At 42.5% G+C, this 17,026-nt stretch overlaps 1 protein-coding gene across 4 annotated transcripts in view; it reads right to left on the bottom strand.

Annotated features, from left to right (window-relative positions):
• Positions 1–12,821, bottom strand: part of JMJD1C (jumonji domain containing 1C) — a 161,799-nt gene extending 148,978 nt beyond the window's left edge. For 3 of the 4 annotated variants that reach the window (XM_041404702.1, XM_041404707.1, XM_041404704.1), the window contains exon 1: positions 12,476–12,819. In XM_041404702.1, the coding sequence (XP_041260636.1) occupies positions 12,476–12,616 (141 nt within the window). In that variant the 5' untranslated portion in view covers positions 12,617–12,819. Of the gene's footprint in view, positions 1–12,475 lie in introns of all 4 variants that reach the window. The other variant, XM_041404712.1, reaches the window with a different exon arrangement.
• Positions 12,822–17,026: the final 4,205 nt, after the last annotated feature.

The raw sequence follows: 17,026 nt of genomic DNA, 5'->3' as shown, positions 1-17,026 counted from the left end.
ACTGTACTGATGGTGAGCTGGCTGCTTGCCTAATAGGCAGGCCTGCAGTTCCAAACCTCATGCTGCCACTGCCCAGCTGACAGGCCCAATAAAGAAAGGTATGGAATACTGATGTGGTGAAAAAAACACCTGGTATTAATTAAAAGTAGCTTTAAGCAAAACACATATTTAAGTTAGACATCACTGTCTTCTAAGGCCCAAAGGGAAAAAAAAACCACCAACTTCCCCACACTAAAGAAAAAGGTTAATTCTGTAGCCTCACTGGTTCAGACATTAAGATTGATATTCACACTTGAATAGCCTGAAGGTGGATAAAGCTGAAGAAAGAGTTTGCACTTTACCAGACATCTGATAAACTAATCCCCTTCAAGGCTACCCATCTGTTTGAGTTCTCATAACTAAAAGAATTCAACAGCAGCTTTATTTAAAATCTGAGACTAAAAAAGTCAGCTGAAAGGGAAGCCAATCAAGCAGCACATATTCAGAGAAAATGTGTGTGCATTAGCACAGACACACTCAAAACCACTTTTCTGTATGCCACAAGTAGTCCAAACCTACCACAGTATCAGGCACCATGCCCCTCCACCACAATGTGTTTTAAGGAGCCAGTTTCCAAGACCAAACTTTCCTAACTCCCAGAATTATGCTGCTGTGTCATTATCCATGGTACTCAGACCGCCAGACTATAGTTCTCTACCCCAGAAACCCTGCAATTCTAAGTGAGGTTTGAGCCCAGGCTCTGTCCTATACATGCAGCCTCAAAAGAGAAGCACATGCCTGCTATGTTATGAGTGAGTCTCCCTTTGCAGCCAAGAGCTGACAAATAACAAGCAGATACAGCTAAGTCCTGGAAAGAGAAGTAAACAAAGCAATTAAGAACAGCCACAAAACCCCCCTCAGTTCTACAACTGACATAAGAAATACCAAACTGACAGCTTTAGGAACAAGAACTGCACATGGCCCAAGCTGTAATTAATTACACAGGAATACCAGCCTCACATCTCTGCTCTGACCTGAAGTAATCAATGCTTTTGAGATCTCCTTATTTCCTGAGCTTAAGAAACCACTAGGTCTGAGTAAAGCTGTCAATTCAGGTACTGAACTTCAACATTTAGACTTTCCTTGTTTACAAATTTCTTAATATTTCTTTGTGCTAGAGAATGGACCCAGAGCAGCTAGAAGCCTCCCAGGAAGGGATGCTGCCTTTTATGCAGACAGGAGGAGTCTTCCTATTGTCAATTTACATCAAACTACAGATGGGTTTCTGCATTCAAACCGTCAGTCCTCTCTTCGTTCCTTGCCTCCTCTGTTGACTGACCCACACCTTCTAGTTTGTGTATGTGTCACAGCACACATCACAGCTGAGACAGCCACAAAACACAAACTATCACCATACAATTTCAGAAAGCTTCAACCCATACACAGTAACACCTCACCACATCAGAAAGCTTCAGCTGTCTGCTCATCTTGCTCTTTAGGCCAGCCTTTTACAGCCTCCTTGTTGATGCACTGCACCTGTGTGTCCTCTGCTCCCTTTGGTGTTGGTCAGCACACCTCAGCACTCCATGGCTCATTACCCTCAGCGCTGTTCACCTGCTTCTCACAGCTGTGCCCCACTGGGGATGAGGCTCAGCCCAGCCCCACTCCAATTACCACAAACCCTGTGCCTACATGTATGTGCCTGCCTGGTCTTTTCATAGGGAGTCCTGATTAAAGAGCTCAAGAACTGATAAAAAAGTTTTCAGGGAAAAAGATTTAAAAAAAAAGGAAGAAAAAAAGAAAAGCTCTTTTCCATTCTTTCCTGCCTTCAAACACTAGCTAATTCAATCCTGAGATTCCTGAGAGCCATTCTGCATGTCCTTATATTATCCTCTTCTTAACTGAAGACATGCTTCCTAAAGTGCAGACCAAGACCAAAACCAGACTTCTGTAAAAAAGGAAGGAAAAACATAGACATAGAACTAATTGGTTATGTCAGCTAAAGCCTTAAACTCTTACAAACGCACCAGTAAGCATTCCTGGAACACAGGTTCCAGATACCTGGAAATGGGCAGTTACCATAATACAAAACACATCTTAGAACAGAACCTAACAGGATATTGAATGCAGTCCTTTCACTTCAGCCAACAAACCTAAGAACCCTCTGGAGATACAAACTTCCTCCATTTAAGAGGAACCAACTGAAGAGCCCTATTAAGTTCTACCATTACTCTAGCAGAAGAGTAATATATGGGCAAACTTAACACTTGTATCCTGTGTATCACATTTGAAACTAAGCCACTGAGCAGCAATCAATTTTGCCATGTTATTGAAACATGAGCAAAACACATCTCACTTTACCTGAAAAGGCAGTATTACAGGACTCAAAAAAAAAAAAAAAAAACCACCAAAAAAAACCCTCAAAACCAAAACTAATTAAGCAGTATCAGCAAGCCACTTTTCTAAACATCAACAGAAAGTCAAATCTTTTAACTTTAAATACAAAAATCTTTACAATCATTTACTAAAGTACTACATTCAGTTTTAAAAGAAACCATCTGATGGAATCATAAAGTTAGTCAATGAATAATTTATTAAACAAGATTTTTCATTTTCTATAGTCTTAGGCCTGACTCACGAAATTGAAATCTTGTAGAAAGCAATCAGTAACAAAAGAAATGGATTAATTTAGACTGCATAGTTTTAAAGGAAAAAATACTACAAAGTAACAAAGCACTTGAAACATTTTCTATTTATAATAACAAACTGAACTTTCTTTAAAATGAGTCAAAATGTATTATCTCTTCTAAAAGATCACACAGAAGGAGGTAAGCACCCTGTTACACAGAAAAGCTACCTATTTAATTGAGAAGTGATCATGACATTATCCAAAAATATTCACATATCACATTCTGACCTACATAAAAAAAATTTAAAATATGACAATATATAGGAGGTTCAGGTGTATTTAGGACAGCACACCTGAATTAACAGTTAGCAAGCCAGAAATATTTCATTATCACCTCCACATTCTTTTTTAAACCTTACTCACTGCTTAACTATTAAATAGATTACCACCAAGGTCTGACCAACAGCTGGGTATACTAAATATAAATGTACCTGCAATAGACAATTTTGTTACCAAAACTGAAAAGAAAAATCAACTACATACTTCAGTGAAGAAATAAATAATACTTTTTTTAAATTTAAAGCTCATTTATAATATTACCTCATTTCCCCCCCCAAAAAAAAAAAAAATTGACTTGACAGTATTAAATTAAATCTGTTCAGAACAACCTGCAGAAAGGGAATCATGTGAAGATACACATCTTAGTGGAGAGCCATTTAAGATAAGCAAACAAACTGCACTCTTTGCAATAATCTAGTTCAAAGAGACATTTATTTGGAAAGAGTTGGTAGGGACTGACAGAAGAGATACCTCCTTTTCTCTTGGGTTAAGAAACAGTGAAGGAAAATTGCCACATTTAAAAGCTCCAGGAGACAAATATGAAGTCACAGAGCAGAGCCAATAAAATCCTGAGTGCCATGCAAAAATAATGAAAAAAATCATGAATGGCAAACAAGGGGTGACTGTGGACTTGTACCTCACAATGCAGGGACCAAAGCATGTCTGAAACAACAGAAGGGAATCCCGAGTATGATGCACAGGCAAAGCCTAACCCTTCTTTGTCATGCAGTTTTGAGAATTTCACAGAGATTCAAAAAGATTTCCCACTAATTCATTTATGAGAAACCCAGGAAGGACTACAAACCTCCAAGACCTCTGCTGGAAGAAGTCCCTGAGCTCCAAATCCCTGTAACAAAACACTGAGGAAGTGCAGCCATAGGGCAGAATTGCAGAGGTGTGACAGCAAATCATCACAACAGCTCTGAAGGCCACAGTACCTCATTCCATTCAGTCTGCAACTACATCAGCTTTTGTACTTTTGACTAAAATGTTGGCAACTAGAACACTGCTAGTTCCTAACTCTAAATCTCACCAAGAGTCTCCAGCCTAAAACTCATTAACCTGCCCTCTAAAAGCTGCTTGCACCATGTCTTGATTGGATCCTCTTGCTCCCATCTTTGATGAAGACCAAGGCTGAAAAATTGAAGTCTTCAAATTATGTTATAGGAAGAATTAGGGTATAAGAAAAAGTACAGATTAATGAGAAACTCCAGCCTAAGACTTCAATATAATTTTCTGGTTTTCCTTCCCCAGAATTTTCTATACTGGCTGAACAGTTTAGATCACGTATTTTCTGTCATTACCCCAACAGGTTTCTTTGTGTGCTTGACTTTGGCTTTTGGGCTTCTTTGTTTGTTTTTGAAAGGTAGTAAATTTACATTCCATGTTTCAGGAAAAAAGAGAAGCCAAGAAAAACAAAAAAGTAAGGAAATCAGCTGGAGGAATGTTTCAAAATGAACTGTCCTTGCCAACACTCCTCCAAAATACAGCTTTTCCAGTCCCTCCTCACTAGACATGCAGAAGTGAAGAGATTTCACTTGGACCACCTGGCAATGACTCAGCAAGTGCTCTCTTTTCCACAGAGCAATCAAAATTCAGATTTTAAACCATCCTTTGATTGAAGAGCCCTGGTGTCTTAGCCAAAAACTAAAACCATGGTGAGCCAACCCAAATAATAAGTGAGCAGTGTCTACTTGAGTTACCTGCAGCGAAGCCTCGCTGCAATCATTTCAACATCTGCATCAGCTGTAGTGCTAGCACTCAGAAAGATCTTCCTTGATGCAGAAGTATTATAGGCAACACTTTACTGAGTCATCAGAGGTTTATGCATTTTAACATAGATCTAGATGCCTAGGTTTCCCTGAGAGCATTTAGTTTCACATCTATTCTTCCAAAACTTGCGTTTGTAAGTTTTGCATCAGCTGACATCAAATGATCATGTCATGCGCTATTGTGAACATTTATTTCTTTATTCAGCTGAAAGAAGAAATTACTCATACTATGTGAATAATTATCATTAATACAACTGAACACATCTACTAGCTACTGCATACAACCCTCAGAGGTATTTAAGTCAGTTTTCAACTTCATTCAGGCCATGGTCCAGAGACATCTCTCCTGGACACAATTCCACCTTAGGTAGCTGCTCCTACCCTCGGACCGATCCCATACTACCTCATCCAACCTCAGTACAACTGCTTGAAGTGCCACATGGTGAAGGATCAGGAAACTGTTCAGGGTTAAAAAAAAAATTAAGCCAGCAGTGCCACCAAGAGAAATGTCTGTGGAACCACAGTCTTCAAAACATCTAAAAACATTGCCACTGGAGGATCAAGCTAGACATTTTTAATGCTCATCCTGCATGTTCTGTGCCCCTGAAGCTCCAAACAGGGTACATGAATTAGCTCAAAGCCCATTGCTGTATGTACATGAAACTAACTTCCTCAGGAGCAAATCAAGTTGCTTCATTCCTTAATTCTGAAACACTGCAACAGCTGTTTTAAGTAAAATAATGTTTTAAAGAAAATTATTAGAAAGCAAAACACAACAAAATCCTTGATGCACATCTGGATCCCCTGTTCTCATTCTGTCTTATAACATTGAAAATTAGTGGTGCACAGGTATAACATCAACTAACAATAGTAACTTTCTGGAGGAATCAATATAATGAAGCAATACAGCATGAGTACACAGAAGAGTAGGTCTACAAGCAGAGCAGGTGCCAGTCCCTGCCTAGCAGGGTGAGGAGGGAAACCCTCCCTGAAGCAACACGGGATGTCAAAGCCCAGAGCACAGCAGTGGGTAGTACAGCACGTCACGGAGGTGTCTCATCGCTGCCAACTTCAGCTGAACTTCTCTGATGATCTGCGCTTACTTCTTTTCAGCAAAAGCAGCAGCAGTTTACCAAGTCCAACTGAATGGGAAAGTCAAGCCTAATCCCAGTAATGTTTCAACATCCCTGATGGAACTAAGCATCTCTACAATTCACTGATAGTAGGATTAGAAGAAGGCTGAGCTGATTTTTGGCCAAATTCCACAAGGATCACTTTTATAATTCATTCTACTTGATATTAAATAACAGTTTTGCTGTTCTCAAGCAGGTTCAGAGATCCTGGAAGGTGCACAAGAAGAATGGCTTCTTATAAAACAGTTGCTCGTTTTTTACAACTCTTTATGATGGCTAGGCCATGTTTTCAGGCAGCTCTGAGGATTCACACAAAGTTCCAGAAGAGGAAAAATCTGAGGTAACGCAAATGTGGAATAATACAGTATTTATATGCAAAACATATAAAAGGTAAAAGCAATTTTTTTTACTAAGAAAATATCTGATCTCTTCCTAAGAGCCTCCTGAAAGTTTTACCAACATTTCTTTTCCCACACTTCGTTCACTGTTGCTTACTTTGCACCTAGGCAACAAATTAAATGGTTCGTCCCTAGCTCAGGACACCAAAACTCTCTTTGCAATCTTGACATTCAAATAAACTTTACTCAAAATCCACCAGTGCAGGTACATTTACTTATTGATCGACAACATACTCAGGTTTCTTTTAGTAAGAGAAGCAAAGAGGGAAGGGCAGAGTACAAAGCACTGAATCCTTGCAGTCAATTTCATAGGACTACTCCTCTGTTTGATCTCTTTGTCAAATTACTATGAAAGAGATACTCCTTCCTGAACTATCTCTGGAATACAGATGAGGCGACATTCACAGACACAGGATGACAAGCTCAACCTTACTAGAAACACAAAAGGAAATAGGAAGTTTTCTTTACAGCTTAGCCAAGAAAAGACTGCCCAGCTGACACACACCAAACTTACAAGACTCTTGTTGGCATCAACACTGATACAGAATAGCAGAAACAGCTGAAAATGGCCTAAATCCCTGTCGCATTTTGAGCTTCTCCCACTCCTTTCAAACCAGATTCAAAACACATCCTACAACAACATTCCTTCATTCAGAGGCGGCAGTGATGTGATAAACTCTGGCATGTCTTTAGTGTCATTTCCAATAGCTGAAGGAAATAACGTGACAGGATCCTCACCAACAACTTATTCTTCATCTTTAACCCAGATGCTAGTACAGAAACATACAGAATTTTTAAATTCCATTAACCACCATCAAGCTGTACGCAGTGAGTGTGAAACATATTTATTTCTTTACTTTCTACAATAATTTTACTGAAGATTTTTCTGTGTCTTCCAGTTTACGTCAAGGCTAACAAGTCAAAGCTGCAGAGCACGTACTTCAATAGTAAGGAATGAAAAAAGAAATGTCATTTTCAACAGACCACCTCAAATGTGTTCAAAAAGTTAACACATGCACTTTCTCCTTATACTATCTTAGCAAAAGGAGAACAGAGGACAACATGCAACACACTGCACTAAAAATCAATATATGGCAGAAACCAAGTGTAACCTGCAGAAGTGTGATTGTGTGCCTCTATGACAAAGACAGATCTCATTCAGAAACTTGGGGAACGCAGAAGCAGGAAGATGAAAACAATTACAGTTTGTAAAAAGACTAGGTAAGAGTAGCTCCACACACAGTGAAGGCAAATTCAACTTCATCATTTAGTGAGAAACTAATCAGGGTATGGAGTACAAGTCTAAAATATATTTTATTTTCCAATTACTCAAAATTATTTAAAATTATTTTCCTATTAACTGTAACACAGGAGTGGTAAATTTTCATTGCATTTTGCAAACTTCCATTTTACTTTTAAGCGGAGGCAAATTCAGTTAAAACAGATACACAATCTGCTGATATTCGCTTCAAGTGGTTTTATCAGACTTATTGAATTTTTAACAATTGCCTGTTTGTAAATTAGCAAATATAAGATACCAAAAAACTACAATTCACCAAAAGTATTAGTGTACTGTTTACACCATTATATCTTACTGACTTCATTGTAAATGAAAATCACACAGCTGCTTCAATCTATCATTAATATTTAGGCTTTCATGAAGAGTATCTGATATGGTGATTTATTGCCACAATATATTCCCCTATGCACAATTATTAGATGTTAGTCTGCCTATCATAATGCATTAAAGACTACCAACTCAATTTTTATGCTGTCTTCCAAACCATGTGCATCATGGCAGAAAAATTCATGCATCAATACACACGAACTTACAAATTACCGCGATTTCAGTGTTTTAAAATTAATGAGAGATTTCTTTCTTAAGAGTTGCACAGTGTACGTTTAATATGAAAATCACACAGCTGCTTCAATCTATCATTAATATTTAGGCTTTCATGAAGAGTATCTGATATGGTGATTTATTGCCACAATATATTCCCCTATGCACAATTATTAGATGTTAGTCTGCCTATCATAATGCATTAAAGACTACCAACTCAATTTTTATGCTGTCTTCCAAACCATGTGCATCATGGCAGAAAAATTCATGCATCAATACACACGAACTTACAAATTACCGCGATTTCAGTGTTTTAAAATTAATGAGATTTCTTTATTAAGAGTTGCACAGTGTACGTTTAAAAGTTTACTTCCATTTTCTCTTTCATCACTACATCAAAGGTTTGCAACCTATGGCCCAGAAAGGAATTCTTATGGGACAGTAAAGACCAGGGAGATCATATGGCATTGACTCCACCCCTTTGCTCCTGGCCATTTCTTTATTTGCCCAGAGTTATCACTGTAATCAGAGCAGCACACAGGCTTTTCCAGGCAGTTAGAAGGAAGGAAAAACAGAGCTCCCGGTTTCCTCTAGCAACACTTGGTGTGAAGCTGAAAAATAGTTATGAGTTCTCTCAATGGCTACGAAATGCACACAGATATACACACAAACACATATATCAAACTTCTGTCCTTGCTTTGATTTTTAAACAAATGCTTTGCATGCAACAACAATGTCCAAGAAAGAAAGATCAAGAGGTCTAACTTCTAAAACTCAGACCATGAAAACCAGCAAGAAAACTCCTGGATTAGATTTTCTACATTGCACACATTATACCTGTATGGCAGGTGTTTACAACAGCTCTAAACACTACAGGATGCCTAAGAAAGAGGCACAGCTTCCAAATCCTGGCATGGAGGGTCTCATGTAATGGCAAGAGCATTCATATTCCAGGAGACTAACAGCCCTCACAATCAGTGCCAGCTGTTCTCACCATATTCCCCACTAGTGGTGAATTAATAGGAAAACTGAGGAAGGCAAAATTTTTAGAAAGCAGTGGGAGAAAAGATACTTTGATAGTGTCCTCTTTCTTTGTAGAGAAAGATATTATAAAAAAGATCTTACATATCAGATATGTTGCAGTCATGAAAAGTATAAGGAAAAAGTTATTTAATATCATTTTTACTTTATTTAGTACGCTAATGGTGTAGGGGAGACCTAGCAAGAGGAAAATACTAGACAATTGAGTTCTTTCCTATGTTTTCCTACCAGGACAATAATTTCAACTATGAAATAATAATTTATTATAAAAATACAATCATGAAACAAATTTAGCAGCATACGAAAACTGGCCTCTTGATTTCCCTGCTTAAAGGTGGAGAGCAGCTAGTCCAGCCTTCAGGTCTGCAGTTCCTGATTTAATGACTAGCTCTGTTTACAGCAGAACTAATGAAGCTCAGTTTCCCATGGATTTGCTCCTATAAGCCCTGTGGCCACTTAACATTAATTACATCAGCTGCCTCTAAACTTGCCCATGTCTCCTTGAGCTCCTGCACCCCATAAAACTCCCCATTTGTCCATATATTCCCACAAGCACACACTGAGGCTTGCTCTCACACCTTCATTAACGCTCAGCTCTTTGTCATGCCCTTAAACCCACCTTCTCATTCCATCAGTTCCATCACCTGTCTCTGAATGGTGCTAAGACAGACAGCATATGCTGCAGCTGCTTTGAGGCTGGCTGCACACTGGCTGGCCAGCTGGAGATCGCCACTTCACTTCCAGGAGAACACCAAATGCCATGACCTCCTTGCTTTTATGGTTTTTTGGGGAGACGGTTCTCAGATGTCAGCTTACACAGACTAGGGGAAGGCATTCTTTCTCAAACATCTCCCTGTTCTTAAAGTGGTTGAAATTGGCTGGGGGGTTCACACTCACTCAGGAAGAAAAGACACAAAGTCAATGCAAATAGCACTTCCTTCCAAAGCCAGCATTAGGGGGTAACTCAGTTCCAGCCACTTGCAATTCACATTGAAAACGCCCACTGCTGCCCTCCTCCTGTCCTGTGGTTCAGGGCAGCTTCTGCATTTCTCATTCATCCACCCCACTCTGGAGGGACCAGGAAAACACGAAATAGACAAAAAGTCTATTTCAACATTTTTATACTGCACCCTGTGGGCAGCAATGAAACTGTCAACAAGAATTACTGCTTCACTCGAGAGACGGGGAGCAGAAGGGTCTGGAGCTATTTACAGGGATGGCCACCTCAAAACAAAAGCCATGGAAGGATAAGAGCAGTAGTTACTCCAGCTAGGATAGCACACATAGAACAGGACTAACAGAAAAACATCCCTGTCCTTTGCTGGGGGCAGGGGAAGAGGATCATCACATTAGCAAATAGTGACTAACAAGAAGTTAATGTTCATTATAAATGCAGAAAGAGAGTCCAACCTGCAGAAACTACCTGTTGCTTAAAGAAACCTTACCATTTTTACCTCTATCCACTTCTTTGTGCTTTGGGGCCAGAGAACACATAACACAAACCCCAAATGCTGCCCTTCAAAGAGGGCAATGGTGTTCCAGTAGTTATGTACTACTGCATGTCTCTTTAGACCTAGAAATTATTTTCAATACCTTCCCAGGCTTCCAGCACCCACAGGTGGCTAGGAGTTTATCTACATAGCATAATGCAGTGCTGTGCAGCTATCTCGAACACCAGAAGGAATATGGCCACGTTAGCACTGCACTGCACCCAGGCTGAAATGCTGGAGCATCCATCCTGCTTCTCAGGTAGATTGGATCTATGCAAATGGTGCCTCACTACAACACATAAGCATACCCTTAGTCATCCTGCCTCAGAAACCAGCTGTAACGCGACAGTTCTTCCTTAAATTACCAAGAATTGTAACGAAAGAGCATCTGAAGAGAAAAACAGACACCAAAGTCAAGAAGAGGAACAAGTTTTTACAATCGGCAGCATGCATTTAACAAAACAGACACAGCCCCTGAAATGCCTTTCTCTCGTTATGTCAGCTCTGCCCCTAGAGTTTACAAATTATGGCTCTGACTTGTAAATGTTAGTAAATACCTCCTTAAACCTTACTCAGTGTTTCCATAACTGTATATAGATTCTAGAGACTACCCTGCAAGAATAACATCCAAAATAGGTTCTAAAAATAAAGTGTTCTAGACGATTCTCACATATAGCCAAAGGCTGAAAACACAAACCATTTCATAAAGAAGGGCATGAACTTGAATTACGAGCTCGAATTCACGGGCTCCTTGAATTATAGCTGGAGAATGGGAAAAAATCCAGAACAGCATGCCAAAAAAAAAAAAAAAAAAAAAAAAAAAAAAAAAAAAACCAAAAAAAAAAAAAAACCAAACCAAACAAAACAACCAAGAAAACTAACCCAGAATATAGCAAAAAAGAAAAAGTAGCATCTCAAGTCCACTTTCTGTTTTTGAAACAAAGCTTGAAGTCTGGAACGAACAAAAACAAGAGTTCTTAATTCTGTGATTCACACTTCCCGAACTAAGCAATCGATAATCTCTAATGCCAGGCAATTGTTTGCCTGATGAGTTTGTAAAAAAGGCAACATTCCACCCCGCTCAGCGTCGGGCTGTGAACGCCTCCCCCTTGCCAGCAGCAATATGGATTGCCCAGCGCAGTCCGGTGATTCCTTTTTTCAGCCTACGTAATGCCCATTTACATAGTCGTGATATTTTTAAATGTGCTTCCAGAAGCGCTAAATGACACAAAAACATGGCAGGAGACAAGCACGGAGGTAACACAGCACTCCTGTGACTGCGGAATTCACGAACAATATAACGACGAAGTCCGGGGAGCACAATAAAACTCCATTTTACAGATTATGCATTCAGAACACCAACCCAAGGAAATCCTGGCCGTGTTTCCCCCCCCACAGCGAGAGTGTGTCTGAGCACAACAGAGCACATATCCCGGCTCCTTCGCTAACCTACACGCACATTCCTACACCCCTTAGGAAAACACTGACAGCGGGCATGAAAGGAAGGGAAACAATGACATTCTTTTAATAACAACGTTCACCAGCGCGATGGACGCGGCCGGACAGTGCTACGCGGCGGCAGTTCCTGCATTCCCCCGGATCAGCCGCATTCTCCCCTGCTGCTCCCGGGCAGCCCGATTGTCCCCCGGTGGCCAGGCCGGCCACCGGCCCTCTCCCGCCGCGGCTGCACGGCCGGGGCACGGAGCGGCCGCGCACGCCGCGCGGAGCCGCACCTGGCGCCAGCCGTGACCCTCGGCTCCACGTCACTGTGCCCGGCCGGGCGCGGGGCCGTGTCACGCCGGGCCCGCCGCCCCCCGCCGCAGCCCCCGGCCCGGCCCGAGCCGCGGCTCTTACCGCCAGGTCGGGGCTGTGCGAGTCCCGCTGGGACACGGCGCGGATGACCCCAGCCCGCCAGCGCCCGCTCTCCGGCGGTTCCTCGCCGCCGAGGCACAGGAACCGCTTCCCCACCAGCTCCGGCCGCGTCTCCACCGCCATGGCCGCCGCCGCGCAGGCACCGCACCAGCCGCCGAGCCCGCTGCTCTAGGGGCCGCGCATGGCGGGCGTGGGGCGGGGACGGGCGCGGGGCTCTCGGGCTCACAGCGGCGGGAGGGTCGGAGCCCCTCGGCCGCGCCGCCGCCGCCACAGCCCGACACAAACACCGAGCGAGGGGCGGGGGCGGGCCGGGGGTGCGCGCTCCCTCCCTCACCTCCTCCCTCCCTCTCTCCCGCGCGCGCCCGCCCGCCGCGCTGCGGCCCCGACCACTCCGCCCACGCAGCCCCACTGCCATGGAGACCGACGCCGCGCGACGTCTCCCTCCGCCAGGCAGAGCGGGGCAGCGGCCGCAGCGCGGCAAAGAGTCCGCGGCCGCTGGGGTGGCACCGGGACCCCGCGGGGGCTCGTCCCGTCGCCCCCTGCTCATCCCCGGCCGGGGCAGCACGGCCCTCACCTGCCGCCCCGGCTCCCCCCGAGAGCAGCCCCGAGGTGATCTGACACTGGCGGGGTACCCGCTGCCTGCCTCCGGTGCCACGGCGGGAGCTCGGGCACGGCCTCTCCGGGGTGCTTCCCCTCGGTGGAAGAAGGGGCTGTCCGTCCTCCGCGGGCTCGCCCACACCCTGCTTAAGGCGCACCACTCCGAGAGCTCATTAATGTACATAAATGTGCGAAGGCGGGGTACCGGGAAGATGGAAGCAGGCTCTTCCCGGTGGCACCAGGCAATGGGACACGAAGCAACAGGCAAGGTGTTGCTGTGATGTACTGGAAGTTCCACCAGAAGAAGAGAAAGAACTTCTTCACTGTGCCAATGACACTGGAACAGATTGTCCAGAGAGGGTGCAGTCTGCCTCGCTGGAGATACTCTAGAGCTGTCGGGACCACTGTGCCAATGACACTGGAACAGATTGTCCAGAGAGGGTGCCTCGCTGGAGATACAACCCTGTGCCATGTCGTCTAGGACAGCCCTGCTAAGCAGGGAGGTTGGACCAGGTGCTCCCCTGTGGTCCCTTCGAGCCTGACCCATTCTGTGATTCTGTGAGAGCCCAGGCTGGCAAGGGTATCCCAAGAGCCAGGCACCAGCATGCTGATGTCCCAACCATCCAGGGTTTGGGAGAGCCAGGACCAGGTCTGTCCTCTGCAGCACCTTCTCCCTAAAGTCAGTTTGCTGGAGAGATCAACAAAGACACCCATCCAATCCATCACCTTTCCCTACTGCAAAGACTACAGAACTCCCAGGGAATGTAATGTCAGTTTAACCCCTCAGAGACTTTTAGAGACAGGACACTTCAGCCCTAGAAGACACTTGAATCCTGCTGGCTGCCAGCAAACAGAAGTCAGCTCAGAGGCTCACAGGGCTTCCGCTGAGATCTTGGGCTGCAGCACCCGCGCAGCCATGCAGCCACGTTCTGTAGCAGTTGCTATCGGATTGTTGTTCTTTCCATGGCTCCCGTAGCCATGCTGTGCTAATGCCATGTTTGCATTTGAAGAGTTTTTCCTTCATGTTATCTGGAGGTGTAGCTTTCCTGAACTTCTGCCTGCCTTTACTGGTATGCTTGCCCTCGAGAGAGCAGGTTAATGATCTCTCATCTAGCACTAAAAGCAAATTTGAATAGTGCATTTTTGAAAAATAGATTATGAGGCGAAAGCCATAAATCAAGATTGCCAACTTCTCGCGTTCCTGTATATTTTAGTGGAAGAAATAACTTCTGGTACAAGAGAAGTTAATTAACAGAAAACAAACAAAAAAGGAGAAATCATCATTCACCATGACAAGTTTGTTCACAGAATTAGAATATTTTACAAGACATCAGATTTACACTGGAACCTATAGATGCCTGGCATCCCGGGCTGGAATGGATGGAGGTGTGCTCTTTAGAAGCTGCAGAAGCACAACCATAGTGCATTTGAGCTAAATGAGATCTTAATTCACTTTCCAAAGTAACGCTATGACCAACAAAAGTGTACTGCAGTCTTGCAGAAAGAACAAAAATTATGTAAGTACTGGGCAGTTATCCATAAAGGGTATAAGGAAATGTTACAAAACTGATTAAATAAATATGAATCATATCAAAGTTCTTGTATTCATTCCCTCTTGTTTAATCAAAGAGTAATTTGAGATATTATTGAACTCTACAATTAAATGACATTAATGTGCAATAAAACATAAAATATGCTCCAAAAAGCCAATTTACATGATTCTAATAGACTGAACTTGTGAATTTATCCCAGAATAACAAACTATTAAGAATCAAATATTTTTAATTTGTTCCAAAAATTCATTTCAAGGCACTGACACTAGAATTATGTTTTAGTATAGATTAGAATTCACTGAAGGCTATTGTTCAATGTGGAACCATTTTATAGTTGTTAATCACCTGAAAATATCAGTAAGACCAAGTAACATCGATATTTAGGTGGCAACTCCCATGGTTAGCTGTCAGTTCCCAGATGCCAGGTGAGATGGGCAGGACTTTGCCCTGCTCCCCACACCACCACTGAGCTGAACCAGGAGGAGACAGCTCAAGGGAAAGCCTTGACATATCACAGGGCAGCTTCACTCCCCGGCAACCCACACCTCAGCTCTTCTATCTTCCACTTATTCATCTTTGAGCAGTTCTTTTAACCCGTAGGTGCTTTAGGAAGGTCAAAATTACTATGTTCAGGTGGATCAGCATGTGAAAGCCACAGGTTGCTGGACATTTTCCACCTCCAGCAACTTATTTTCTTGGTCTCTACTTATCCATTTCTTCTTTGCTGCTTCCTTTTCTCCCTGTTTCTCTGTGAAGAAATTGTGAGAGGACTAAATGCTCAGGACAAATCAACTATAAATCAACTCAGAACCTCTGTCTTCAACAAAACAAAGTCATGGTGCTGTGGTCCAAGGCCTGAAAATAGCTTATACACTAACTTTTTAAGCACTCTGTGCCCTATCACCCTGTAGGATTTCTTCCTTTTTCAGAAGCCTTTGCAAGCATCAAACCAATACATTAACGCCCCTTGCAAAGCAATACCTCCCTTATTTATTAGACAAATATTAAGGAATATTTGAACTGAAAAGTCAAAGCACCAAAATTCACAGGATTTAAAGGATTAGGGATGTTAGGAATTGATGTATCTTCTGAAAAAGCGGCATAAGGAAGCCTCTTCTTGTAGATTACTCTAAAAAGACCAGAGGAATCATCCTCTTGGAGCTCAGGAGAAACACCCAGAGCCAGATGCCCATAGGCAACAGCAAGATAGAGTTGACACCTTCAGCCTGGTAGAAGTCCACAAAAAAAAAAAAAAAAAAAAAAAAAAAAAAAAAAAAAAAAGCAGCAAAAGAGCCCTAGGCTGAGCCCCAGGGAAGGAGAGCTTCTCTTGGGCAATTGACTGTGGACAAACTCACCTCTTACTCCCTGAAAGTATATACATTGGTTAGGTGCAAAATCAAGATATTTACTGAGCGCTTTTTCTAACTTCCAGATTGAAATGCAGCACAGCCTGTACTAGTAGTAATTGCACCTTCTCCATGCAGATAAATGCCATATTTAGAAAGTATTATTTCCATTTTACAGGAAGGAAAATTGAGAGAGAAAGACAAAATGACTTGTCAGTGTCACAACTCTTAAGCAGAATTAATACTGAACTAATTCTTTCTAAAATATGTACTATGTACTTCTGGTCTATCTTAATTTTCCTTAGGATATAGCATCAGTTTCGTCTGAATTCGTAATTCCTTGGAAATTTGGAAAGCCACATTTAATGTTTTCCAGTGTACAGTAGCAGAAAATTAAGAATCTACATTTAACAGGTTGGTTTAAGATTTTTGTAACTTTAGAATTCATAGCCAAAAGAAAACAAATTTTTCATCAAACATCAGTTATTTCTGATACAAAGCCAACTTTTGATTTCCAAGTGTCTTATCTTCTACAGAGAGTCCATGGGCTTTTCTTAACGCACCCTCCTCGAAAGCACAATTATTTGAGCGGTGAGGCAGCCCTTCAACACTGAATGTGACATAGAATCAGTGGGAAAATATGATTCTTTAAAGACAGCTATTTAATGTAGATGCAAAGGTTGCATTGAACACCTGGAGGTACAAAAGTGCAAGAGAGTGTGGTTTGTGGCATTACCTCCCCAGCTCTCCACTAACATCCTGTGTGGTGATCTATTGCATCTCCAGCTGTCTACAGTCACTCTCCACCTGGGTCTGTCAACTGACCGCTCCTAACATTTTCCTGAGTCTTGGCTTTCACAGTTGTAAAAAAGCTGCACATTTACTGCTATACTTGCATTGCAGGTGAATAGAGCACCCCACTGTGTCCAGGTATCCTCCTCAGGTATTCTTTAATACCATAGTGGCTGTTGCTACAGCCTACACAGAAGGAAGATTTAAGTTTACTGCATTTGTGAATCACTACAACCATATCTGCA

Source organism: Onychostruthus taczanowskii, unplaced genomic scaffold, assembly GCF_017590055.1.
Source record: "Onychostruthus taczanowskii isolate IOZ18803 unplaced genomic scaffold, ASM1759005v1 scaffold22, whole genome shotgun sequence".
NCBI classification, from domain to species: Eukaryota; Metazoa; Chordata; class Aves; order Passeriformes; family Passeridae; genus Onychostruthus; species Onychostruthus taczanowskii.
This window is presented reverse-complemented; position numbering and strand designations above follow the sequence as displayed.